At 31.6% G+C, this 11,203-nt stretch overlaps 1 protein-coding gene across 1 annotated transcript in view; it reads right to left on the bottom strand.

The window, feature by feature from the left end:
- Positions 1 to 1,417: 1,417 nt before the first annotated feature.
- LOC118748837 (ras GTPase-activating protein raskol-like) overlaps positions 1,418 to 11,203 on the bottom strand; it is a gene marked incomplete at its 3' end in the record, with an annotated part of 127,031 nt that continues 117,245 nt past the window's right edge. The window contains 3 exon segments of the mRNA XM_036483538.1: positions 1,418 to 1,583; positions 5,333 to 5,359; positions 6,197 to 6,309. Of these exon segments, the coding sequence (XP_036339431.1) occupies positions 1,418 to 1,583; positions 5,333 to 5,359; positions 6,197 to 6,309 (306 nt within the window).

Here is an 11,203-nt window from a genome sequence, read left to right as displayed (position 1 = left end):
TTTTTTTTATAAATTTTTTCAAAAATTATATATTTCTTCAAAAAATGATTTCTTTTTTAATACCCTCATTTTACAATATTTTTTTCTAAACATTAACTTTATACTTAAAAATTTTTTTTTTCAAAACTTAAATTTTGCTCTTAATGATTTTTTCTTCTATTTTTTTTTATGCTGGCAAATTTATCTAGTTTTGGTAATACTATTTTTTTCCAAAATTTTATTATTGCGAAAAAAACAGCATTTTTAAACTTTTTCACACAATTTCCGTATGAGCAGAAAATTCTATAGAAAAATTTTGCCCTTGGTCCTGAAAGGGTTAAACTCTGTTACGACGTTGGAGTATTTACAATTCAGATGAGTTCATTCGTTATGGCGCTAGCATTCTCCCCTGAAATTCGTTAAAAGTCTTACGGATGCCTATAGAATCGCCTTACATATGTATAGCCATATCATATGAGTCCTTTGGAACAATTTCTGTGGGATAATGAAGCATATTACATCCCTTCTGTCAACATCCAGCGGCTCTTCGTGGCCATATTACTCTAACACTAGGCAAATAATTCTACGAGAAAGTCTATTTTCTCGCGTCCGAGGATATCCGTCAGTCACTTGACGAAATTTATGCTGGTTGTAAGAGAATAGTAGTAAACCAAAACTCTCAAGCGGTATCTCAAAGGGACCCTAGCCTATTGCTCCGTCAACAGAAGCTAACCTAGCTCTCGTTGTATATCTTTAGTTGCATCTGTTAATAGGAACTCCAGGGATAATGGGATGGTACCACATATGTATTCTTATGAAGAGTTGTAGAAGTTCTGTGTGTTTTTGAGACTCTTAACAGGATCTATGATCTTCCTCTGTCGCGTCGGAGTTCTTCTTTATCTTATAAATACTGTGAGTTAGCTTTCTATTCATACTAGTCGTATTGTACGTTTCTGGATCTTGAAATTACCGAGAACCCAAAGGAATATATATAAGGAGTCGTTGTCTCAAGTCCCACTTAGCCCCCTTCTATCGTAGAATCGCCTACTTTCCAAAAAATACCACCCTGCTCTAGAACAGATTACACCGTTCTTAAGAAGAGGTCGCCCTTCTTTGGTTCTCAATTAAATCTGAATCTTCGTAACATTAATTTGGCTTCACAGTTCTTTTTATGAAAACCAACCCGAATTTGCCCATCTACGTTGGTTATGACCAAAACATATCCCAAGGTCCTGCTTGTAAAAGCTCCCACTGGTCACCTATGATCTAAGATGAATGTACCGGCACAAGATAATTCTAAAGCCTATTTTTGGCGCATAATTTCATATGTATCTCTTCATTTCCGAGAATATTTTTATAGACCGTATAAACTTTTCTATTATAAATCTTAAAAATATAGACCTATATACTTAGTAAAATAATTTTAAACATCACTTACCTAATTCACTGTAGAGTGTCGTATTCAGCGCTATATCCATGGGACATGTATCTGAATCTTCAGGTTCCTCGCATAATGTTGGCGGACCATCCCACAAAGCTTTTGCAGGCCGCCGCACACGATCCAGCCGCACACGTGGATACTCATTGAAGAGTACGTCTGTTAGCTGGTGTTTGGGAAAATTAAATGCATTTTTTTATTAGAAGTCAAGCAACTGGTGAAGTGAAAGAATGAAAATGTAGAGATCAGAGAATAACATAATAAAACTTATATATATGATGGTATTTATACATAAAACAAAATATAAAAATGCTTTGGTAAGTTAAAATATATTGAAATGATAAAAAATATTCACAAAAAATTTAGAAGTAACTTTGAACATAATAATAAAATATTTACTGGGTCTTAGGATTATAAACTCAAAATGTTATACAAAACAATGTAAATTAATAAATCCAAAATAACCTAAATTTTTAGTAGAATAATCAACCGTTCTGTGTATGTAGGATCCACAGAAGTTTTTCCAGAAACTAGGCGACTACCGCGGGCTTAGATTCTGACTCCTTTCGCTATTTCATTTCAATTATCAGAAGTCCGTTAGACGCATAGAGGCGACCCTGGAGATAGGAGAACAATGTCTATAAGGAAGGCGTTTTAGACGGATTGACCGCAATAGGAGTTCATCCTGTAATTTCGAGCTGGATTAGCAGTATGTTTATCTGCAGAAGTGTTTCGGCGTAGTGGGGTAGGCATGAGGCCATCAAACCGGTTTACAGAGGTATGCTGGTGGGTTAAGAAACTGGAAAGAGGACCTGCCGAACTTACGGCATATTCGGATGATATTTCTTTCGTAGTAAGCGGTAAGTGTATGTCCACACTCAGCTCCCTTATGGGCCTAGCACTAAGGGAGATATATCTTTGGGCAACCGAGGTGGGTGTTACCTCAGAAAAGACGGATCTGGTACTCTTCACCGGAAATACAAGGTTCCGAACTGTTATAAGCCTAAGCTGGATGGGGTGAAGCTCCAGCTGAAGCAAAACACCAAGTATCTCAGAATAACTATAGATAAAAAGCTGTAGTGGCGCCTCAATGTAGAGGAGAGGGCAAAGAAGGTCTCAGTAGCATTCTATGCATGCAAAAGGATGCTGGGCTGCACCTGCGGCTTATCGCATTCCCTTTCTCACCGGATCTTTATGGCGTTAGTCAGGCCGATACTGTTCCTTGGGGTACTGGTTTGGTGGACAGCAGTGAAGAAGAAAACATTTATCAAGAGAATAGGAAGTGTAAATATATAGGCTAACAATGATCGGCATGTTGGGGAGTACTCAGGACAACACCAGCGGCATCAATTTACACCTTGTTTCATCTCTGGCCGGCGGTCTTTTTGGCCAAGAATATATCGTCAAGAACTGCCGCCAGGCTTTGTGCTACGAGGCAGTTTGTGTGCAGGTCCTACGGGCACAGTAGTATAGCGTCAAATTTACTAAATGATCTCGGATCTGCACTTTCTGCACTTTGGGACGAACTTCGCAGCCACTATAGAGGTCGAGGGGTAGCGGGAGGGCATGAAGGGTGCTGGCTCGGTGAATGTCTACCGAGCAGCAGCCTAGTAAACAAACAGATGAATCTCTACATCGATACTCCGGCTGCGATAAAGGCGCACTTGCTTGAGAAGTGTGGCGGAGTACAGGACAGCTCTGGATTTGCTACATACTGGTACTGACGTACAGCTGTACTGGGCTCCAGTGCACAATAGCGTTCACAAGATTAGATGGAAGCTCGATATATCAATGATCCGGAAAACGCAGAAGGCGTGCACCAAAACGCAAAGCTTCTCCCTCAAGAAGGAGGATGCTAGGCTACTGGTAGATGTCCAAATGGGACTTTACCTGTTGGCAAACTACGCCTTTAAACTAGCACTGACTAATGATAAAATCTGTAAGAGTTGCAGAACGAAAGAGGAGACAGAGGAGTATATACTTTGTGAGTGTCCAGCCCTTAGCAGAGTACGATTCAGTCTCCAGGGAGTAGGCTTTCTGCCTAACTTAGAAACCGCAGCCAAGATGGGGTACAACAAGGTTATGCGATATTTTTCGATTTATCTGGTAAAGCTATGGACCTTTTCTCTCTTCGAAGCCAGCTTACCTAACCTAACCAGAAGTCCTGAACATAAAATCGTTGGTTATGTTGTTTTTTATACAAGGAGAACGCATTAAAAGTCCAAACCCCCTATACGCCTTCTCTGTCCGCTATACCGTTTACCACCCCGTCCCCTCCTACATCGTTTGCCTGTATGCCTGTATTAGCGCTGTTAGTCAAAACTGAACCAGCTTTCCACATACAGGGTTTCCGGAGTCTTTGTATCTCTTGAAGTTACCGCTTCAGATACTGGAGACAACGTCGCACAGAACGCAATTTTTTTCACTGCTCAATTTGGCAATTATTGATGCTGCGGCCGTGTAAACCGCTTCCCAGGTTTTAGATTTCAATATTTATGGCACTAATTTCCTTCCATAGTTAGGAAGCCTCGTATAGAACCCCCCGCTCCACGTGAAAACGTGGACAATAGAAAAAGAAGTGTTCCGCGTGTTCGGGGAAATCGTACGCACAAGTAGTAGTTGCGTGATGTTGAAGTTCATCTCTCCATGTGCTTTATTGGCCTAGGTCTCAATATCAGGGACGAGCCGATATGATGTACATCGGTCATTGGTTACTGAGTCCCATCGTCTTCGCCATTCGGATAGAGTGCGCTTTCTTATCAGCGTGGGTCGATAATACCGAGTAGCCAGTATCGGCGAATGTGGCCGTCTTCGACCACCGGAATTTTACTCCTGTTATAGCATATGACTAACCTACAAATGGCTAACCCTTTAAAGAAAATTTCATTTAAAGTAAATGGTTGTAGGAACTTGATAAACCCCTATTGTCAGCATAGATAATGGAATAGCTACACTGTTGTGGCGGTGTTTTTGAACCAAACATCGGCTTCGGTAATAGTTGTAATCTTGGGAAACCTTACAGTGACCAGCAGAACATAGGCTGGGGTTTAAAGAACCCTGTCGTTTTTGTCTCGAACATAAGAAATTCGGCGAGTTGTCATTCGTTGCTCTTTGAGATTTTCTCTAAAGCACTTGTCAAACAGAGTAGGGAGTATCAGCGAATTCAAGTTCAAATCATCTAGAATGATGTCCAGAATTTTTAAGTAAACAAATCCCTGCTCTCTATTAGCAATTTATGTTCAATATGGTTTCATTGCAGCTGCCCTGTAGCTTGTCAAACTAAGCGTCTAATGGAGAAAGAGCCAATAAAGCTTAAAGAGCCTTCATAGTCGTGGCTGGTTTAACAAAATGTTGGGGAAAATCTGAGGCCAAATGACTACAAATCTATTGTCTTTCCATTAGTCTAAAGATGATTGCCTCCCATTGTATAGTGAAATTTTACACATTCTTGCGGAGATTATTCTGTTGAGACGCACTTACTTCTCGAGAAGCACTGTGGTACCAGCGCTGATTTATCTGATTCTGAGAACTTTTCTATAAGGGCCATCAAAGCCATAATAGGGTGAAAATCTAGTACTTCTAAACAAGCAAGTCACCGAGATTAGTCGGAAACTTTGCCGCCAGGCTTCAGTCAACCGGGTTACATTAAGACTGGGTGAGTTTCTCTACATAGGAAAGTTAAGTCGCGGTTCCACTAACATCATGAGTGAAACTTGGGAAATTGGGTCAAATTTTTGTGTATTTGAAACAAACCTAATTATGCTAATTTTCCACAGAAAACATAACGAATTTTGAACGCTGAACATTAAATAAAATTAAAGAAATGTTAAAAATTTATAAATGTGAAAAGGTTAAAAAAATAAATAGCTTTGTGCTTCAAGTTAATGTTAATTTCTAGCTTTAAGCATTACCCACCTCCTTTTTAGGTGTAGCCGGGAATATCTACAGGTTAGCGGTATTATGTTTTTTTTTGTTAAATTTTTTTTGTGATTTTTTATTATTTTTTTTTTTGGTTGGTTTGTTATTGTGTGTGCATTTATAGTAATTAATAATATTTTTCAGTGCATGTTCAGTTTTTAGGTGAGGTAGTGTAGTGAAAGCATAAAATGGGAGTGACAAGAAGAGAGAGAGAGAATGAAAATTAGCAATATTTTGATATTAAGTAGTTAAGCAATAATGTTGTTATATTTTTTTTTTTAATAAATAAGTACGAATACCTAACTAAACTTAAGTTAATTTATAAGTACACAGTACATTACGTCTCCTTAATACAGAAGAGCCCTATCTCGCATTGTCGCTGAAATACAAAAGGCCGTGTAACTAACTAAAAATTTCAAATTCACTTTTTGATTCATTTTGTAACAAATTTTAGTTATTTACGGCTTTCTGCATGTCAACAACGATGTGAGAAAGGTCATATTTGTATATAAAGGTAACGATATATTGATACTTCAAATGATACTTAAATAATAATAAATTCATATTTACGTATAAGTACTCCCCTAACCAAAAAAAAAAATACAGAAAAACTGGAAATTTTTGTTTTGTTATAAAATATATTAGTAATTAGTATTATATTAATTGTAAGAGGCCTGCAACTGTTACTGTAAAATTGTATCATAAATATTTTGGAATTTTTTTATTTTCTAATTTTCCAAGCTTAAGGGAATCCACGTTGTAGAGTTAAGCCGTTTCTAATCCATTATTTAAATATTATTATAATTAACTACATAATTCTAGAAGCGTTTTTCGTTAAATAATTTATTGTTTTTATCTTACCGATATTTCTTCACTGCAGTATGCCGTGAAAGATTGCTCATCTTGCTGCAGGACACAGTAGAGCGGACTCCATGGCAGAGTTTTGTATTTGCGTGTAAGTTCACCCTCAGATTCTGTAAAGAAAAAAAGAAAATTTGATTGAAGAAAGTTTTTTTTTATTTAAAATAGCAAAAAATTAAAAAAGCATGGGAAAGTAGGGCAAATAAAACAAAAAATAAATAAATAAAATAAAATTAATTACGAAGGTAAAAAGTAAATAAACAAAACTAAATAAAATAAATTAAAAGTTTTCAGCAATCAAAATTTTATAAAAGAAATAAATAAGAATAAAATAATTAAAATAAAATACAATAAAACTTGCATTAAATCAAATATAAAATAAAAAATTGTGAAATAAAAAAGAAAATAAAAAGAATTACAATTATAAATACATAAATTAAAATAAAAAGTTAAAAGTTGTACTTAACAAGAAATTAAACAATTGAATACATATTATAAAAAAATTAAATTTAGAAAGTCAAATAAATAAATAATACAAAATAAATTAAATTTAAAAAAACAATAACAACTAAACAGTTAGACGAATAAAATTAAAAAAATAAACAGCCAAAATATAATAAATAAATTTAAAAAGAACTAAACTAAATAAAGCTAGATTAAATAAAAATTAATAAATTAAATGTAAACTTATGATATAAAAGATAAAAAACCAAAATAAATTAGTTCACAAATTTAAAAAAAGTAAGGAAACAAGTTTAAAACGAAAAAAATAAATAAAAAAAAACAATTTAAATGTAAACTCGTGATATAAAAAATAAAAACCCAAAATAAACTACTTCATAAATTTATAAAGAAAACAAGAAAATAAAAAAGTAAAATCAAATAAGATATAAAATAAAAATAAAAAAAATTTATAAATTCAAATAATACATAATACAAAATGAAATAAATTTATAAGAATTATAAATTATTGTATAATAGAAATTAAATAAAATAGGAATAAAAAATAAATAAATTTCATTAAAAAATTAAGTAAGAAGATTAAACAAATAACTAATTTGAGAAAGAAATGTAAACACTAAAAATTTAACAAAAACAGTTAAAACAAGTAGAAATGCAAAAAATAAATAAAATAGAATAACATAAAAGGAAATGTAAGATAAATATAAAAATTAAGAAAAAATCAATGATGTATATCAAAACATTCAGTAAGACACAGGAAAACAAAAATAGTTTAATTCAGATAAGATATAAAATAAAGTGCAATTAAACAAAAAATTAAATAATATAAAAATAGATAATAATATAAATAATGTGTATAAACAAATAAAATTCGGAAATTAAAAAACAGAATAATGCACATTTAAAAACTTAATGTAAAAAAGATATAAAAATTAAACATAAAAAATATAAAAATTAAATAAAAAAAACAAATAATACGAGGTATCATTAAGAAATTAAGAAATAAATAATAGAAAGTATAAAAAAAAACGAAATAAATATTACTAAAAAACAATAACGAAAAAAATAAAAATTAAAAAATTTATAAAATAAAATAAATTGAGTCAGAAAACTACATACAAAGAAGATGCAAGTAATAACAAAATTACAATACAAAAACTATAAAAGTAAAAAAAAATAAAACCAACAATAGAAATACAAATAAAATCTCAAACAATAAAAAACAGTGTTAAATCAAAATGAAAAAAACAGAGCAAACAAAAAATAATGAAAAAATAAAAATAAAAAATTTTAAAAAGCCACATTTAACTAGAGATTTATGGCTTAAATCAAAACAATAAATGTTACATAAAAAATTTAAAAAATCTAGGAAAAAGCAAACAATAATATAAAAAAACATCCAAACTAAGGAATTAGTAAATAAAATACAGTATAAAAATTAAAGGAAAATAAATAAAATGCATTAAAAGTAAAATAGAAAAATTAACCAAAAAAAGTTAGATTTAAAGCTAAATTAAATTCAATAAAATGTATAATTAAGAATTAAATTTTGATTTTTGTGGTCCATCAATGTTGCTAAGTGATGGCAGCTCTAAATTGCGCCATCTGACGGTTTAATTTGCATACTGAGCGCTTGCATCAAGGGTAATTTAGCAATGACACAACCCGAGCTGAAGAAAAATATCCCACTGGTATAACTGGTATAAAAGGGAAATTTTAGACAAAACGAGGCATTTAAAACAATTTTCATTTTTAACGGTATGCAAGCGGTGATAATTGTAACAGCCAATTTCACGAAGGCAATTTAATTGAAAAATTTAATGTAATTGAATTTTTTGAATTTTATATGGAAATTGACAGAAAATAAAAAATTAGTTTCCATTTAAATTGCTGGTGAAGCCGGCTGTAAATGAAATAGAGAATAAACATAGTAGCACGTTTGTGCTCAGGTATTAAAGCAAAAAGATTTTCAGTTAGTTCTTTGTCTTTGATTAAAAATACATATGTACATACATATGTAGTATGTAATAACTAAAACGGCGATTTACATACGTACATCAAATTATGAATAGTCCCCAAAATAATATCACCTCTCACCGCACCCCAACTCCTGTTTTTCACATCACCCACCCATGAAATAACAAATTGTCCAAAAAGTGAAGCAGGTCAAAGTGTTTACATCGCAATTTTTTTCCTTTTCGGTTTTTTTTTGTTTTCCACACGCCAGCCGCTAGCGCATAAACACTATTTGACAGTTGACTGCATACAAATGCCAACGAAAAATGTTTCCTGTTTACATGGAGAGTCAGTCGAAAGCACACGAATAATAAAAAAAAAACCAGAATAAAAAAATAATGAGGCAAATTTTAAAGAAGCCAAGTCAAAGCAGTGCAGTCGTCAGTCTGTCAGGCAGTCAGTCAGTCAGTTAGTCAGTTAGTCAGTCAGCCAGGCAATAAAGAATAGTTGCATGCAGCCAATGCGACCAGCTGTTGTTGCTCAAAAATCTACATACAGATGTATGTATATATGCCAAAAATATTGGAACTACAATTTAATCGATCAAAAAACAAAATTATTGTGCGTGAAATTATCGTGCTTATAGGCCGACATACACATGGCTGCGCGTTTTTACGAGTACATAAACGAATTTTAATGCAAGCGTTTAATTTTGCATTTGGGAATTTCGATTTGTTGGGTGGCATTTCGATTTAATGTGCATTAAAAAAAATGCGATTGGTTTTGTTGCTACATTGGCGGAAAATCTAGTAAATTTTTTTATTTTTTGCTTTGTTGGTGATATACTATATAAGTTTGTTTTACAATCTGCTTGTTATTCTGCAACAATCTTCTGGTGGAAGAATAGATACCAATTTATGTATGTAAGAATGTAGTTTTTAATAACGCGTCTTTTACTATGAGTTCATTAAACTTTATGCGTAATTAGCGAAATTAATGAACTATACTGTAACAATAAAATTTGTATTTGCACAAAAAATATATATGTATGTACATACATTAGTATGGTCCTAAAATGCAGGTGAAAAATAAAAGTCGGAATTTGTATGCTCTCACTCCCTAGGAAAAAATATACATTTATTTTTTATTTGGAAATCAAAAAATATTTAGAGGTCGCTCAAAGCGCTCAAAGGTTTCCATGTGCATATTTTATATGGGAAAAAACACAACTTTTAGTAGAAATGGTATAGAATTCTAGAAAATCAAAATTATTCGATCGGAAGACCCTGTTTCTCTGCAGGATATTCCCAATAATAATACCCAATTGTTTACTTAACCATTTTTATAGCAACATTGTTTTATAGTACCGAAGAAAATCGCCAAAAAATCCCAGAAAATACAATGGGGGACTAATAAAAAAAAACTTTAGTATTAAAAAAATGTTAAATAAACAATTACGTATTCATATTGGAGGTCTCCTGAAGAGAGCCAGAGTTTTCCGATCGAAAAATATTGATTTCGAGAATTCAAAATAAAAAAACAGGGCTATTTTTCGATATAGAACAATCCTAGCGGTGAGAGTATAAAAGTTTCGACTTTACTTTTTTTTTTGACCACCCTTATGTACATACAATCGTATGTACTAAAAAGTTCTTGGTAATCAAGTACGAAAAAACATCGTCAAATTACAGTAAAAATTAGTTACGCTACCGAATTCGTTTTAAAATATTTCAAGGTATGGATTCATGACTAATAAAAGGACAGAAATAAAAATTAAAATTAAAATCTAAATACAAACGACAATTTTTTTTTTTACATACCGCCCCTAGTTTTTGATAAGGAATATTTTTCCCACGAAAATCTTGAAAAAGGTAGGGTAGAATGAATAGTGCTGGGTCGAATTGCACGAACGCAATATTTGACTTACCAAATCGAATAACTTTTCATCAGACATCAAAGCTCTAACTCTTTAAAACTTTGTAATCGCAGTACAAAGGCTACTAACTTTGAAGCATACACATTTTTTTTTGAATAAAATTCTTTCTCTATTTTATTGACTTATGTATTTTGTTATTTTACATATTTTATTTAACTTAATTTTATTATTGACTCTTTTTTATATATGCCATTATTTCATTGAGTTGTTTACATATATGTATATGTTTTAAGTTTGATAAATTTGTTTTTCTATTTTTCTACCTCATTTAATAACATTTTTTTAATATTTTTATTTCATTTTATTTAATTATATTGCTTCTTATTTTATTTTAAGTATGTAATTCGATTTTTAATATTTTTTTTTATTTTATTTTATTATTTCAAACTTTTATTTTAGTTTTATTTTATTTCATTTTAGGTAATTCGATCTTTTATTTTATTTTTTTTTATTTTATTATAACATACTTTTATTTTAGTTTTATTTTATTTTATGTAATTAGTTTTTCATTTTTGAATTTTGTTTTATTTAAATTTATGTAATTAATTTTTCCATTTTTCTATTTTATTTTATTATTAGATACTGTTGAATTAAATTTAAGTTTAATTTTATTTTATGTAATTAGTTTTTTAATTTTTCTATTGCATGCTTTT

The sequence above is a fragment of the Rhagoletis pomonella genome, unplaced genomic scaffold (genome assembly GCF_013731165.1).
Source record: "Rhagoletis pomonella isolate Grant_MI unplaced genomic scaffold, Rhpom_1.0 Rhpom_scaffold_00013, whole genome shotgun sequence".
Taxonomy (NCBI): domain Eukaryota; kingdom Metazoa; phylum Arthropoda; class Insecta; order Diptera; family Tephritidae; genus Rhagoletis; species Rhagoletis pomonella.
This window is presented reverse-complemented; position numbering and strand designations above follow the sequence as displayed.